General features: G+C 28.3%; 3 protein-coding genes across 8 annotated transcripts in view; 1 reads left to right on the top strand and 2 right to left on the bottom strand.

The window, feature by feature from the left end:
• LOC119667231 (neurogenic locus Notch protein-like) overlaps positions 1–171 on the top strand; it is a 14,684-nt gene extending 14,513 nt beyond the window's left edge. The window contains exons 8-9 of the mRNA XM_038076521.1: positions 24–85; positions 166–171. Of these exons, the coding sequence (XP_037932449.1) occupies positions 24–85; positions 166–171 (68 nt within the window). The remainder of the gene's footprint in view (positions 1–23; positions 86–165) is intronic.
• Positions 172–201: 30 nt separating this feature from the next.
• LOC119675765 (transmembrane protein 120 homolog) lies at positions 202–2,738 on the bottom strand. 6 transcript variants are annotated; one of them, XM_038086979.1, is made up of 4 exons: positions 2,367–2,738; positions 2,167–2,243; positions 1,876–1,994; positions 202–355 (listed from the first exon to the last, which is right to left on the bottom strand). In XM_038086979.1, the coding sequence occupies exons 2-4, from the start codon at positions 2,227–2,229 to the stop codon at positions 220–222; spliced, it is 318 nt and encodes a 105-aa protein (XP_037942907.1). In that variant the 5' UTR covers positions 2,230–2,243; positions 2,367–2,738; the 3' UTR covers positions 202–219. The 6 variants fall into 6 exon arrangements, with proteins under 6 accessions (XP_037942907.1, XP_037942902.1, XP_037942932.1 ...); XM_038086974.1 differs by having other exon boundaries at positions 2,167–2,737; XM_038087004.1 differs by lacking the exon at positions 202–355 and adding an exon at positions 509–549 and having other exon boundaries at positions 2,167–2,737.
• A 1,788-nt stretch (positions 2,739–4,526) lies between these two features.
• LOC119671877 (protein white-like) lies at positions 4,527–8,190 on the bottom strand. Its single transcript, XM_038082700.1, has 7 exons — positions 8,032–8,190; positions 6,707–6,941; positions 5,998–6,652; positions 5,812–5,943; positions 5,459–5,648; positions 5,265–5,396; positions 4,527–5,207 (listed from the first exon to the last, which is right to left on the bottom strand). The coding sequence occupies exons 1-7, from the start codon at positions 8,101–8,103 to the stop codon at positions 4,593–4,595; spliced, it is 2,031 nt and encodes a 676-aa protein (XP_037938628.1). The 5' UTR covers positions 8,104–8,190; the 3' UTR covers positions 4,527–4,592.
• Positions 8,191–17,041: the final 8,851 nt, after the last annotated feature.

The raw sequence follows: 17,041 nt of genomic DNA, 5'->3' as shown, positions 1-17,041 counted from the left end.
TTATATCTTTCGTATATTGAAAGCTATGACTTTCAATATACGGCGCAACATTGATAACACAGATCAATATTGTTCATTTTTGAAAGTAGAACTATTAAATTAAAAAAATAATTTCTTTGAGAACTAAACGTCAAAACAAAAAAAAACTGATTTAAATTTATTTAGAAATGATTTTTTTATTCTAAGAACTCTTTGTGCTGAATAAAGAAACGATTTTTCTTATATTGTACTTACTCTTAAATAAAGTCCAGATTTTGCAGGAAGAGATTGCTCTATTTCATATAGCTGAGCTTTCCTCTTTAATGTATTTTTTTGAAGTTCGGAAACTTTTTCTTTTTCTTCAGGTTTTTTGAATCTTAAGAAAGCCAGTCAAAAGAAAATTATTTATTATAATTATTTTAAAATGTACACAATAAATTCATATATTAAAAAGCATATCCATACATTATATAAGACTTTTGTTTTATGGTAAATACCATGCGCTTTTTAATAATGTTTTTGGGTTTCTGATTAAATTGATTTACTTGCTTATTGAGTTATTTTATAATCCTAAAATCAAAAATATACGATTATAATTAATAAGTTAAACTTAATTTTGTAACTTAATTCTATTATTTTTTTTTTTAAATTTGTTATCCAAAATATTTTATTCTTTTATTTGTGACCAAAAATATAATATAATAATTTATTAGCGGGGTAATTGATAATTTAAATAGAAATAAAAATACTATAATTTATTTTTATATTTTAAAACAGATTAAATTTTATTAAAATATTTTTCTGATATTTCGACTATCTTCGATAGTCATCTCTTTTTAAATATAAATAATAAATTATAGTTAGCGGGCTACTAATAAATTATTATATAAATTTATTATCAAAATATCATATACCATACTAATTATTCTTATTGTGATCTTATTTTATAAGAATAATCAGACTTATTAAAATAAGGTTCTACTGTGTGTCGTTTTCCATTTAGTTTTGTACTATTTCTAATAGAGAATATCAACAGAAAAAGGATAATTTAAATTACTAAATAAAAATACAGTTCCACATACATTAAATAACATTCATCATTACTGGACTTATCTAGAGAAAAACAAAATAGTAGAAATAGAATTGTCTCTCAAATTATAAATCAAATATATGTACGTATTTTTAAATAGATTAGATTGAACAGATACTGTAGAAAACGATACAATGTACACATCCTTTCTATTTTTAAATATTCTTAATCGCATTGATTTTAAATCTTAATCTCATTGACTCTAAGTACAGATAAAGAAAAACACTTAAAAGAGTTTTAAAATATCGATTTAGTTTTAACCATAATTTTAAAATATATGGTTTTACAAACATATTTATATCTGTTGAAGAATAATTTGGATGTATTACGTATAATCGGCATATACATATATATATATATACATATATATATATTTGTAAAGTAAATTAATTCAAATTCATATGCAAAAGTTCATATGAAGAACACTTATTCCTGAAATTATTAAGCAAATGTACAAAAGTTAAAGTACATTTTTAACGTAAATATTTTTTGATAAGGAAAACGCAAAGAGTTAAATTACCTTAAAAATTATATAGATATTTCATTTAGTTTTTGTAAATTGATAAAAAAAACAACTGATTAGCAGTGGTAATGACAGCAACAATTTATGTATAGGTTCGGTATCTATGCTGACCAGAAATAAACAATTTATCAACGAGTGTTAACAATTTTATCCATTAGATTGCAGTTTTTTATTGAATTTGAACTTTTGTACTTTGTAATAAAAAAGGTATGAAATAAAGCGAATTACAAAATAAGAAATTAAAGAAAATAAAAGTCCAAATTTGAAAATCAACACTACTTACTGTTTCAAAGATGCATTTATTTGGTTTATTCGATAACGTTGATGTTTAATTTCATTAAAGCATTTCTGTTGATGACTATATAATTGTTCCAATAACTCAATATATTTACGATTGCAGTTCTGAAAATAAGAAGTATAGATTATGAATAGATTATATGAATATGTTTTACTAATCACTCTCACTAGTGAAAAATGTTTAATACAAATTTATTATTTGTGCTTTATTAGAAAAATAGTTAAAATAAATATCGTAATTTTACACTTCCGTATTTTACTATAGCTGTTGTATTACCTCAAGCTCCACGAACTCCTTGCCAAGCTCGTCCCACTCATTGCTGAGTGCGTCAATACTCATTCTACTTTTAATTACTTTATTAAAAACGAAAGCAATTAATTATGAATATTTAAAAATGGTATAATTTGTTTAAAGCAATTTGTATTTTATATACGCGTTTATTGAAAATGAAAAATCAATTTTTACACAAAACGAACCTTACGCGCTACGCACAAAATTTGGAAGTAGGTATAACTATATTTTTTTGATGTTCACTTGTTGCTTAATTGATGGCGATTAGTTTTACCATTTTATAGAACGAATAGCGTAACAACAATATGATTAAAGTTTTAAAAAAGCTTTAAAATTTTCCCTTGTTTGCTGACACTGCCACGTTTTTATCAAATAATTTTATAAGACAACTTTGACTTCATAACAACAGTGTGTTGTTTAAATTACCCAGATGATATCAAATATCATAATAGTGTTAAATCGGTGTTAGATTTCTTTCTACTACATTATACTAATTCTTAAAGAATTTCATTAACGTCACAAACACAACGCGCGTTTCATTTGTTTTTTATATACAATACAATTTGTCAAACTCCTCTTCTTTTGAAATTCACAATTCACAATAGAGCCTGTGATTATAAAATAATTTAACATTTATACATATATATATGTTATTTTCTAAATACTATTATTGCGGATATGTACATCATATTAACATTTCAGTTTCCGAATTAATTGAAAAAATTATAGATACGTTTTGTGAAGGAAGATGAATATTTATGATTAGATAATATTAGCCGTTATTTTTTCTTTCAGAAAAGCAAAAAAATACTCACAAGTGAAGCAACAACAATGCTCTTAAAATCTACAGACTTAGGTTTTAGTGGTAAAAAAATTTTGCGTCTTAAGTTTTAGTGCAGCCAAATTCAAAAGAGAGTATATTGTGAGTGTTCATTGGAAATATGTTGCAAATTTTCATCCATCCGTTAAAATCATGTGAGCATTTCATTTACTAATAAACTCATATACATAAATAAATTAAATAAAAAATATAAGCTAGAAATGCTAACCATTGCGGTTCTAATATTTATTTTGCTTTCTTTTAATTAAATTAATAAATTTTTAGTGTTTACAATTTTATATTTCATATTGTACACAACACAATAAAAATCATAAATATGACAAAAACAAGTATTTCGAATATTCTGAAATTGATGGCAATTTGTTTCAACCAGACTTAAATTTGTTTTTTACAACTCTGAAAGAAAATATTATGGCTATAATTTGACCATAGTATAAGTACATAATTGTAAATTATATTTTAACTTTGGTTATTTAATTTTTGTTTCTTTTATATGTATTAAGAAATAATCACAATATGGCTACACGAGAGTAATATTTAGAATTATGACTTGATTTCGTATAAATTATAATTTAATTGCAATTTTGTTAGGTAAATTTTTATATGGAATCGGATAGCAATTTCAACTTGATTTTACTGCAAAGTGAATCGAACAAGCTGAATGAACAATATTACTTTCAGTATTAGAATTACTTATGATGTGTGAATAGACTATATGATATCAATTGAGGGAAGACTGAAATATAATCAACTACAAAAAACAAAACAATTTACTTTACAATGTTTTTTAGTTATAAGTTAACCGTACAGAAAAATATTCCAAGCAAAGATCCTTATTAACTTTACATAAGAATAGGGCTGTTGTATATACCAAATACCAAATATATAGATATTAAAAGTTCCACAAAACTTGGCATTCTGCCTTTCATTCAAAAAGTTGAAAAAAGATGTCTTTCTTTCATTTATCATGAGTAATACCAATAAAAATTTACAAGAGTCACAGTACCATTTTCTACTGACAGTACTTGTAATAGTTTATATGTTAAGATAATCTATTCTTATATGTACTACTGCTAAATAATAAATTCATGTAAATAATTATTTTTTATGGAAAATTAAATATTTCACCTATCTAATACTAACACCGATCAGCAACAACCATCCTTCACGACAACCATAAAAATAGAACCCAACAAGTGAGGACGATTAGCCACAATAGCCATCATATATAACGATGGGCAATACTAACGGTCAGTAATAATAACTTGGTCACTACTATTTAATCGCTTTTGAACTGTTCTCGTACGAGAGCGATGTAGATAGATATCAATCATATGACAGAAAATCTATATCCACTCGCAAATCTTTATAAATAAAAATAAACAAAAGATAAATATTTTTTGATTAAAGTCAACAATTTTTTTAATATATTAAGCGATTAGTAGAATAAAATATAAACATTGCTAAAATTTAATTAAATTTGTTTTTACAATAAATTTGGTGCTTAATTTTTGGAATTAATGTAATTAAATCGTATGTAAGTTTATTTTAATATTATAGGTAGTAGGTTTTATTCTTTGCGTCTTGTTCGTAATTTTAAAGCAGCATACGCAGATATCCTAAATATAATAATAAGCGCTATTAATCCCATATAATCGTATATAAAATCATTTATCGAAAAGTTTAGTGTTTCTAATATAACTTTTCCAGAACTGGGGCAAGTTGTATTCGATGAGGTACATGTAATTTCACCAGCTTCTACATCAGACCACTGATTAATTAGAAGCCCTTCATTTGCATAACGAAACCATGATAGATATGATAACCATTTGAAGTATATTGGCACTGAAGCAGAATTTAAAAAAAATCCACCAAAGAGAAGAAATGGGATAATTACTGGAGGTCCGATGGATAATGCCATTGATGTTGATGAACTGCCACAGGATATTAAATAGCCAAAACTAGTTGAAACATTTGCAACAAGAGTAACTAATGCTAGAGCATGTAGATAATGAAAGATACCAGCACGTAATCCTATCATTGGATAAGCAATAGATGTGAAAACAAATGGTACAGTTAAAAAAAGTGGTAGCTCAGCAATAGTTTTTCCAAGAAAATATGTACTACATCTGTAAAGGCGACTTCGCGCTTCCCGCATAAAAACTGGTAATTCTGATGTAAATACCTTAATTTAAGAAACTATTTAATGTTATACTATTATTAAATTTATCTTATCAATTACCGTGATAGTAGCAAAAACATTTTGAAATGTCATATTTGTTAAAAATAAAAAAATCGCTCCATTTATATTCATTACACCCACTTGTGTCAATTGCTGACCTAGAAATATCAGACCTATAAGAACAGCTACCATCTGTAATGCAGTAGATTATAAATGTTTTTGGAAATGTTAAATGATATTTTATATATGCTTACTGTTGTTTGTATAAGACGAACTTTAACCAATAGAGGCTCTTTTAGAACGGATATCCAGGAACGCCAAAGTATGGCTCTAAATTGCATAAAACAAGATGCCTTATATGTAAAATCATTTCCATTAATAATCGGTTGGCCATTTGATTCAGCAGCCATTTTTTTAAAGCTCTGCTCCATACCACGGGACACTCTATAGTAAAAAAAAATATTAAAACCAATAAGAAGTTTTCTTTAGTGTTCTTGATTATAATTTTTATAAATAAAGTACTATATTTTTAAAATATTTGCATTATATTTGATAATATTGGAAAACCTTGCATATAAATATTTTGGCGTTATGATTTTAAATTTACCTTCCTACTGCAAAGTTATCGCAAATTTTTACAATACGTTCACGTGATTCCTGTTCTTTTCCGGGTACAACTGCCAAAATTTGGACATAGAAATCTGCAGGATTATAGTTTGCAGGACACTGTGCGCCAATACTAAAAATTGCGAATATTAAGCTCTTTTCAAAATTGCATTTTTTTGGAGCATACTATGAAAAAAAATCAACTGCCTCTAAAGGAGTGCCCAGAAAGGCTACTCTTCCTTCAGCCATAAGCAATATTTTATCAAAAAGTTCGAACAACTCTGATGATGGTTGATGGATTGTCAATATAACAGTCTTTCCTTTTTCCGAAAGCTTTTTCAAAACCTGCACAACACTGTGTGCCATGAAAGAATCAAGACCTGAAGTGGGTTCATCACATATAAGCAGTGGAGGATCCGTTAGTGCTTCAGACGCGAATGCTAGGCGCTTACGTTCGCCACCCGACAATCCTTTCACACGACCAGGTACGCCAATAATAGTGTTTTGGCATTTACCTAATGAGAGATCTTGTATTACCTGATCGACACGCTCTACTTTCTGGCGGTATGTTAAAGTTCCAGGCATTCGTACCATAGCATGAAATATTAGGTGTTCTCTGGCTGTTAAAGACCCTATGAATAAATCATCCTGCTGCACATAAGCACAACGAGTTTGCATTTCTTTAGCATCTACCAAATGCCCATTTAGCATTCGCATGGCTGAAGTTGATATTTGAACACCTTGTGAAGAGCGAAAGGCCAACGAATTGAGCAACGTTGTTTTTCCAGCTCCAGAACTTCCCATTATTGCCAACAATTCACCAGGATAAGCAACCCCACTTACTTTAGATAAAAAATAAATATTATTAGACCTGAACATTTTATTTTTAATTTTACCATTCTTCAATAAGTGCTTTCTGGGCGCGGGTATGTGACGTTCTTTACATATGGATACTTTAATTCGATTTGCCATTTGTTTCCATGTTGATCCTGGCAAATGAATGGCTCCAAATACATCAAGGTTATACCAAGAGTAAGTTAAATTATCAGAAACGTTCGTATTAGGAACCACTGTTCCATAGCTTTTATTAAAGTCCTTATTAAGTGAGGATTGCTCAAAGGAGCCAGAATTCTGTTTGATATTAAAACAAAAAGGATTTATTCTTTTCTACTCGATTGCATAATTTAATATTTCATATTGAAAGTTAAAAATTCAAAGGCTTAAGATCTAAACTACTCGTTTCTTAAGGAAATTAACCGATTGGTGAGAAATTGTCATCTACAAGAGATTTTTCAGGGCCAATATACTTTGTGTAGCTATTATTGAAGTTCATTAAAAACGAGATTCCTCTTCCTATTAGATGTCATACTGTATAATAAATGATTCATAAAAACGTATTGTTTAAGATTAAGATACAGAATATATCTATGCTCAATTGGTGTTTTTGCTTTAAGATTGCTTGAAATTTTTGTGAATTATAGCTACCACTAACATCTAATTTACTATATTTATTAAAAAAACGATGGAAACACTATGAATGTATTTCTAGTTTATAAGGAAATGTATACAGAATTCTTAAATAAACTCAAATTACGAATAACATTATATTTTATGAAAAAGCTAAATACCGTATATATTAGTGAAATTTGAATATATGTGTGTGATTTCTTCTTATTTACTTTTTTCATTTAACGGATATTAAATTATTTTACTTTGTTAATTTTTTATTACAAAGAAGGGATTTAAAGGGACATTAGGACCGCCCACTTTTTGAAACGTTTTTATGGTTATTTTACATTATATTTCATCTATAAAAGTGGCTAAAGATAATTTTAAAATATTTTTTATTACATTTCTTGAATATTTGTTGTTTGATATTTACTCAATCAATGTTCTTTGGTTTTTATTTAAATTTGTTTTTCTTACTTAATCCAATGCAGTTAAATTTAAAAATTATATCTCTTTTCAGCAACAATCTTATTTGCTTAATATAGTCAATCAATATCTTTCAATATCAATATCTAAATTTCACGTTCCTAAATTCCAAACATAGCCAATTCGATGTGACTGAACGATCCATCAAAAGCATAAATGGTATTTCTGAATTATCTTTTATGTAGTAAATTAGTAGTTAGTAGTATTGAATTATATACATATATATATATATATACATTATTATGTATTAAGTAATATATACACATAAATGTAAGTTACCACTTACAATATTAAGACTTTCTGCAGATGTTTTCGATTTATCGCTTCGTATTAAAAGTTCTTGATCCTCTTGGCCCATATTTACTATTTTTAGATAAGTAAAATGTTCTTAAAAAGTCTGTGACAAAACACGTTATTTTTTAAAATTTCACACGTTCAGTTAGTTGTATTTAAAAAAATTAAATATATTTTTATAACATATGCTATAAAATAACTATTTTTGCTTGTATGAAGTAAGTATTTCAAGTACATTAAACCAATTTAAAACAAAACTTAAACCGCTCCGATATAGTATTTAACACATGCAAGTACAACAACTTACTAATTATATTTTCCAACTACCTTAATGCACCCACTCTTTTATCTTTATAGGCTTATATGAGTACACCATAATCAAGCAACGAGTGCTTTAATTTAGTTACACTCATCACTGTATATTATGAAGAATACATATGTATATGCAAATATTTGAATTTTGATTAAGCACAAATAAACTTTAAATTTAGTAAACCTTGTTAACAAAAAAATGTTTAATATCAGTATTATATATACAGTTTCCTTATTTATGCTTAGCTGCAAGCAATGGCCCCCATATCCAAATCTTTAATTTTCATTTTACAATTGTTAATTTTCCAGACATACTTGTAGTAAACAATTAATATTAATGCCCTTATGCTCTAGGCATTATTTCTATTTTCATTAGTAAATATAAAACTTGTTTGACTATCTTATACTTTAAATACCAAAAGTATTACATTTGTAAGAGAAGCATATCACAGAATATTTGCTCTTTATAATAAATAATTTTGAAATATTATGTATTAAAGTAAAGTACAAAGTATGAAAAACTTGTAAGGTTTCATTGAGTGAAATAATTATGAAGAAGGTGTACTGAGTAATTTTGCAAACTTGTTTTAAAAATTTGTATCGGAGATGTGCAATTACTGGACGTCTACACTGACTAGACTGGACTTTGGCAAAATTTTTATGCATGCAAAAACCTTGTCAAGTCTAGCCAGTACAGACATAGTGTAAATTACTTCTTTTTAGAACATTATTGTACGGCTTGAATATATATGATTGTATATTTACATATAAATATAAAACGTTACTTGTTCAAAATCCGAATCCGAATCCGAATCAATGCACTAAATCGCTTGATATCGCATCGCTGCTGATTCAAAACTATCATATAAGTAAAAAATCGCAGTTATATTTCGTTATAAATTCAAGATATTTAGTTTAAAAATCGATTAATGAATATGTTCGAGTATGCTGCATTTGGTCCGAACCAGGTCCGGTAAATACATGCGGCACTAGCGTGATTGCATATATGTTATATTATATAATGTACATTATATAAAACTCACCTGAATGAATAGCTTGAAATAGCTATGTTTTAGTTTTGCTTCCTATTATAACATTGACATTAGAAAAATTAGAGAAAAAAGTGAGAAGAGATACATTTCGAGTTTTCGGTTCCATAAATTGTCAGAACAGAATAAAGTAAATTCTGCACTATGTTAAAGTCTTATCACACTTAAAAGGAGAACATATTAGTTTAGGTTACGTTATATCGGCGTTCCCTAGTAGATCCACTTAGGACTATTTTCCCATTGTGTTACCGCATATATAGGAAAAACTCAGGGTTTAAAACTACCTAGAACCTATGGCGAAGCCTAAAATGCTGTTAAAAAGAGGGTTTCTAAAGTATCGTCGCCGTGCATGAGCTGGGCAAAAAAAAGTGAGAGGCACTCTCTTCGTTTTCCTCACAGTTGCGACAGACTTAATTGATAGTTTACAGTAACCTATAAATAAATCTTTCAAAAGACTGATATTTCTAAGGGATATCTCAATGAGAATTTTGGATTTCCTTTAATCGGAACGTGGCCAGATTGCATACAGATGCATGCGTATCGTTAAGTCTTCCCATCTTTTACTAAAAATTTCAGTACAGAAGGAACTCAGTAACATATTCATAAATCATGAAGCTTATAGTAAAATGTATGCATTCGAACATTCCTAAAACAGTTGATTTAAAAATTAAATGAATCTTAAATTAAATTAAATTAAATGAATATATGTTAATACAATATTTACGGTAGTCTCAGTAAATTCAATTGTCAAAATAATTAATAACTAAGCAACTCATACTTGGAAATTAATTGAAGGTTTAGGTACTGCTATCAAAGCATAGAACCATTATATATTATTAATTGACATCATACTTACTTACTTACTTAGTTGGCCATTACAGACGTGAGTTGTCCTTGGCCGCGTCGAGTAGCCTCCGTCAACCAGCCCAATCAGTTGCTTGCTCTCTCCAGTTGGTAGTACCGAAAGCCCACAAATTGTTAGTCACCTGGACTCGGAGCCAGCGATGCCTCTGAATTTTTATGCGCTTAACTGTGTCAATGTCGCGGTATAACTCATTAAGCTCATCATTCCATTTAATTCAATACTCGTCACCAACGCGTAACGGACCATAATTGACATCATTTTATATAATCTTAAAAATAATATTATTTTAGATTTTAGATAATGTAATGTAATGATGTGACGAAGACAATTTGCTTTTTAATAAATAAAGTTGAAATGAATAAAGTTTTTTGCAAAAATTATTAAAAATCTTCCTGAGGAAAACATATTGATTCGATGTAAGTAAACATATAAAACTAAAAACAGCAAAAGTATGTAATTTTTATTACTCGAGCATCCATTTCTAGGTGAGAAGAATGTTTTATGTGAATGTGTGTGTTGGAGTACCTACAGTGCTCTGCGCTTGGTGTTTGGTCGGACACAAAACCATAACGTGTTGCTCCTAAAAATTTTACAAGTCTTACGAACTTGTACGTTGACGTAACCTCGCATTGTTGTACAAGCGCCTCCTGTCTTGCATTTGGTGCTCAAATAGGCTTTCAAATGGTTTACAGTAATGTGGCTTGCGGTTTTTTATGCTTTTATATTGCGTAGTGTTCTTCCGGGAATATATATTTCTATTAACCGCTTGTAAAACAAGTTTATTCCTTTTTATTGCACAATAGTTTTATATTATAAGCATAGAACCCCATGAATTGTTGTGTTTATGAAGCTTTGCACATAGTGGCTCTGCGAGGTTTGTTCACTGGATTGATATAAGGCACCTCAAAATTTATAATTAAAATGAAGTGTATATAGCAGTGTTAATTTAGCTGATTTGGTTACAAAATATAAATAAATATATATTCTGAATCGCTTATAATTTTCAAATCTATCAATTACTCGTGGTACAGTGTTAAAATTATAATTTTTCATTTTATATAGGTTTGCTTGACACTCTATTTATTATTATTAAAGCTTTGACGTGAAATCGGCCAACAGTCGGTACTGCAGCCAGAAGAGTTCTATTGTACCAATTTCACTTATGATTACACAAAGTCCTTTAAAGCTTTGTGAACAAAGTTCATAACTAAATCTTGAGAAGAATCTGACACTCTAATATCTGTTTTAAAATGCAGTAATTAATAATTTGAATACAACTATATTTTTGTTTCGAAAAATTATTACAATATAATTTAATTTAATTTTTTAAATAAATAAATAAATAAAATAAAAATAAAATATAGATTTGTTGCAAATTTTAGAAAGTTTGTTCAATAAAAGTTGCTAGTGTCCCTTTTTTTGCAATTCTTCTACTAGACCTAAAACCGTTATTACTAGAAGTGATATAATGGATTTTTTAAAGGTAATCTTTTTTATTCCATGCAATTCTTCTGCTAGTCCTAAAATCGTTACTACTAGAAGTATTATAATGGATTATTTAAAGGTTATCTTTTTTTATTCCATGTTAGAGTGATAATGTCGAAGTATTTTAGAATAGATAAAAAAGTTATAGTAACAGAACTATAGTTTACTTTTATACAGTAAATAAATTATAATAATAGAAATTTAAATTACTCTTATACTGTCAAATAGGATACATATTCATAACTTAAAGTGTGACGTTTAAGCTACATCAAGCTACAAGAACTGTCTGATCTGATATTATTAAATAAAAATTTGTTTACTGTTGGATATAAACTAAAATATAGAACGAAAGTTTTATTTATGGTTTTCTGCTTGTTATAGTTTTTAAATATATGTTAAAAAGTATTTATATGTAATTAATATCATATAGGTATCGTTACAAAGTAAAACCTTATTGCAGCGAAAGAAACATTTTTCTAACCTAATATAATTTAGTTGAACAAATTCATATTTTTTTATAAATATATTTGACACTTTGATTGCACTGCTTTCAATGATAAGAATCAGCTGATGATTCACAGAATACCGGAGTAATTTAGTAATTTGGTAATTCGGTAACTTTGCAATTTCAAATAAACAAATACAGTGAAATTTCTCGTAACCGAACATTCACCGTCGCAGTGTTTTTGTTCGATTATGGAAGATGTCCGCTTATGAGAGGGAGCACAAAAAATTATGTTTAAATTGCACCTAAATGCTCATTTATTTCTTCATTAGATTCTTCTTCTGAACTTATGTCCATAATATCGCTTTGTTCTTCAAATTGAATTTCCACATTCTTGTCTTCAGTGCAGATATTTCTATTTACTTGGAGAAAACCGTTGAAATCATTTGTCAAATCGAGTCCTTCCTGAAATTTAGAGTAGATTGTGAGCGGAAGGTCATCTTCGGGATCCAAATCGGTAAATTCTTCGTTTCTGAACTCTTATTGTCTTATTGAACTGCTGCAGGCATTCGATCATTTCCATCGCAAAGACTCAAGCCGATGCATTTTTTGGATTCAAGAGCGAGGGTTTTGTCAGGTAATGTTGGAAAGGAAACCTCTCTTTCTGGGCTATTTTGGTCGAAGTAATTTATAAATTATATTTAATTAATTATTGGTAACTAAAATTAATCATTTTTTACACAAATGCAAAAAGAATTTGTATTATGGGAAATCGCAGGTTTTTTGATCGAAATATTTAAAATGTAGTGTCCGCGTCCTGCTATGAAAAAATAAATGAAAAAACTATATCCACGAAATTTGTCCGGCTATTTAAGCTGTCCAGTTAAAAGAACTGTCCGTTATGAGTAATTTCACTTATATAATTTCAATTATATAATACTTTATCCCTATGTTACTGAAAGCGTCTAAACACATTAATACATTTCTCTATGGATATATAAATACATACGTATATTTATATACACATCTGCACAAACGTGTAGGTAAACAATGCTGGTACCCCTGCCAGCAAAAAGAAATTATACCTATACGAAAATATGTAGTTGCAAAGCATAAAGGAAAATTTTTCACTGCACAAATATAAAGGCATATTTCCGCATTTTCCTAATGTGACAGAAACAAGTGTTTACGGTTTGCCTAAAAGTACCTGTAAAGTTTTGAAAGCTTTTACTTTCATGTTTCTGCTTTAGTGCATATTATGTGTGCCCGCCATACCATACTTGTTTGTAATATAGTTGGACTGGTAGCGACGTATCGTACCTTGCGCCTTCGAGAAGCGTAAACACGAGAATAATACCTGCCATTCCTGTTGTTTATAAAATTATTTTTACAACTTGTGTTTAGAAATGGTTTATAAGGTATGGCTGGCAACATTGGTTCAGTGAGGTCTTTGGAAGGAAAGTTGTAAAACGTTAATAATAACTTAAAATATAAATTACATGAAAATGCAGAAGAAAAATAAAAAATTTAGTTTCAATTTATGCGAAATTATTTTTACTGTATTTTCATAAATGAGGCAAAGATCCCATACTTATTTCTTCATACAGGCTAATAAGCTTACTGCCATATCTTTCTAAATTCTGAAAGACACTGCTTTTAAAGCTGAAACCATTTTTTGACGATCAAAACCTAATACCCTCCTACCCGTTTGGTTGTAGGGAAAACCATGAGCAAGTGATTCGTATAACGAATCAAACCAACGTCAATCTCATTTATTTTGGGTGGAGACATGACTGTCAAAATGGTGAATTATGAACTAAAATGAACTAAAGTGTTAACACGTCATTTTTACCTTAAATCGGAGTATATCTTCAATAATTTTACTAACTAACATTCCCACACCACAAGCAGATAATATAACGTACTTAGGTATTCGCCTAGACAGACGACTAACTTCGCGAAAGCACAGTGAAGCCAAAAAACTACAAATAAAGCTCCAAGCCTCTAAGTTGCACTGGGTCGTTAATAACAGATCCTTCCTGTGCCTAAAGTATAAAGTACTTTTGTATAACAGCACCATAAAACCAATATGGGCTTATAGTGTCTAGCTATTTGGTAATGCTAGTGTTTCAAATATTAAAATTATCTAAAGAGTTCAGTCAAAAATACTGAGAACAATCACTGGTGTCCCATGATATATTAGGAATGAAAGTATACACCGATATCTACAAATTCCTTAAGTGAAAGCTGACAATATAAGAAAAAAATATAATAAAATGCTGACAGGATATGTTAACCCCTTAGGTAGCAATGTTCTCATTTGTATCCACAACTTCCGTCTAAAAAGGGATGGCTGAATATGCAGCCATTAATTAAAATTTAATAGGTACCAGTTAAAACAACACTTTTTTTTTAGTGATCTGATAGTGTTTAATTGCTTTCTTAATAAACCGTCTAACTTATTCACTCCAATGAAAGTTAACCCAGGTTAACTTATTTTATTTTATATTATATAATCTATAGTTAAAACAAAAATTATAATATTATACAATTAGTGAATTAGTGAATTAGGATCACTTCTTAGTGATCCAGAAGTTGCTACGCTAATGCCAGTTTTGTTTAAATTTTCACTTTCAGTTTAACTAAAGAATCTAGAGTACTCTAGATCTTTGGTTTATAATACTCTACATTCTTTGCTTTAACCCTTAGTCATCGAAATACTATGCTATCCTACAAATATGTTTTCCTATCGTAAGCTTTAATAAATAGCTTCAATAATGTTATAAATTATAAAACTAAAAATCTTCTATATCAAAATCTTCAAAATCTTCAATATCAAAATCGTCAAAATCTTTAATTTAAATCTTTATAATCTTCAATTTATTTAAATAATTAAACGAGATTAAATTAAAAAATCCTATTTACAAAGGCATACGATTATCAAATTCGTCTAACATTTGATACCAGTATATCTAAATATTACCACTTCAACCTACAATTAATATTGATTAGTGATATAGTTTTTGTGTGGAACTTACCTCCAATTAGTAATACTTTACTTCATTTCATGTAATTAACAACTTTGTATAACAATAGAAGAGCAATATAGTAATTGTATAAATAATTGTAATAGTACGCCAGAAGTCTTGAGAGAGAATATGCATAATAATATACATCATCTCCACTTCTACTGCTTCTAGTACTACTTCATCGTACTACTTTGACCTCAATTTCTTAAGATATTTTATTGAGTGCAACCTATTTACCTAATGGGACAAGTTTTGCTGTTAGGGGGTGATAGAATACAAATATAAATCTGGAACGAAAAGTTTAACAACATTTTGGGACATCAGGTGCTACTGTCAGGTTTGAAATTGCGTAACACGACAATATTTATTGCCCTTTTTATAAAAATGAAAAATTATACATTAATTTTTTCAATCTTCTGCTCTTGTTGAACAGTTGGAAATGAAAGAAAAATTACTTACACTAAGTAAGAAAATTGCCACAGGTGTAAGAAAACCAATTTTTGTCTAAGTAAATCTGAGTATTCTGGAAGTTAAGTTCTGTTTCTAACATTTTTTGCTTTTTATTCTGCATAAACATTTAACGAATATTTAATTGTGTGAAACACTGAGAATGAAACATTAGAACAATTGCAGTTTTTTAACTAAATTGAACTTCTAAAATAATTAACAAAATTTTTTAAAAATTATTTTCAAAAATGAACTGTTTGAACCTGTACTACAGCGAATGCATTGAAGAAAATTATTTATTATTAATTTGAGGGGGAATATGAAAAGATAACTTTGATCATTTCTTCAAATACAAAGTTCTTCTTGGAAACTTAAAACAGACTAAAAAAAATTTGTGTTTAATGTGCAAAATATCTTATTATTTTGTTAGTATATTTTACACCTAATATTACTTGAAAATGCAACTCATTTAGCATTTAAATTTGCCTTTCTATATTGAAAATTTAAAATTTCTTTAGAATAAAAGATTTAGAACACTGATTAATTTCAATGATTACGCACACCGATTAATTTCTATAGTTTTAACTTCTTTTTACGTCATTTTAAGTGTTACTGACAACTTTATTTTAAATTTATTAAGGACTTAATGTATGCGTAAAGCGCGTATTACACATGAGATTTGTTTGTCAAACTTTTTTGTCGTCGCTTGCTATTACACATCAAAACAATTGACATTATTTTTTTCACGCCACAGCAAAAAAAAAACAACAATATACTACAAAATAAAATCATGTATGTATTTAAATGATGTTTTCGCTTCTATCCCTTATATTGAATGAAATTTTTCATGTAAGTCTACAAAAATCCGATTGTATATGAAAAAACACGAGCAAGTTTGAGGAAAAATCAAAATTTTTTGATTTCTATCCAACTTTTTAGTGAAACCTTCAAATATTGCTATTAAACATAAAATTTGGCACAAAATTCGCATTTGACAAAAAAGTTTGAAAAAAATTTCATGTATAAAAAAAGTTTGAAAAAAATTTCATGTATAATACGCGATTAACACTTATCGTTAGAAAATTGAATGCGTCATATTTAATATTAGAATATGTATCTGAAATATATTGGACTTTAAAAGCATTTTTTTATGCATTTTTACTTTATTTTTAGGAAATAGAATAAGTTAACGAATTAAAACATACTCATCACTTGACATAATGTCTATAGTAATCGCCTCCAGTTCAGAACAAATCACATGAAGTTTTGGAAGTTACATTTTTACAAAAAGTGACTTCAGTTATTCTCAATACTCCGATAGGCGCAACATCTGTTGTTTACGTCCTTAATTTAAAATTGTAGTCAATAGA

Source organism: Teleopsis dalmanni, chromosome 1 (assembly GCF_002237135.1).
Source record: "Teleopsis dalmanni isolate 2A chromosome 1, ASM223713v2, whole genome shotgun sequence".
NCBI lineage: Eukaryota > Metazoa > Arthropoda > Insecta > Diptera > Diopsidae > Teleopsis > Teleopsis dalmanni.
This window is presented reverse-complemented; position numbering and strand designations above follow the sequence as displayed.

Excerpts from the sequence above, each read along its gene's own strand:
- LOC119671877 (XM_038082700.1), bottom strand. The coding sequence starts at position 8,103 with ATGGGCCAAGAGGATCAAGAACTTTTAATACGAAGCGATAAATCGAAA. Across the intron at positions 6,942-8,031 it reads CTGCAGAAAGTCTTAATATT|AATTCTGGCTCCTTTGAGCA; the intron begins GTAAGTGGTAAC and ends AATATCAAACAG. Across the intron at positions 5,208-5,264 it reads ATGTTTTTGCTACTATCACG|GTATTTACATCAGAATTACC; the intron begins GTAATTGATAAG and ends TCTTAAATTAAG.
- LOC119675765 (XM_038086979.1), bottom strand. The coding sequence starts at position 2,229 with ATGAGTATTGACGCACTCAGCAATGAGTGGGACGAGCTTGGCAAGGAG. Across the intron at positions 1,995-2,166 it reads AGGAGTTCGTGGAGCTTGAG|AACTGCAATCGTAAATATAT; the intron begins GTAATACAACAG and ends TCTTATTTTCAG. Across the intron at positions 356-1,875 it reads ATAAATGCATCTTTGAAACA|ATTCAAAAAACCTGAAGAAA; the intron begins GTAAGTAGTGTT and ends GGCTTTCTTAAG.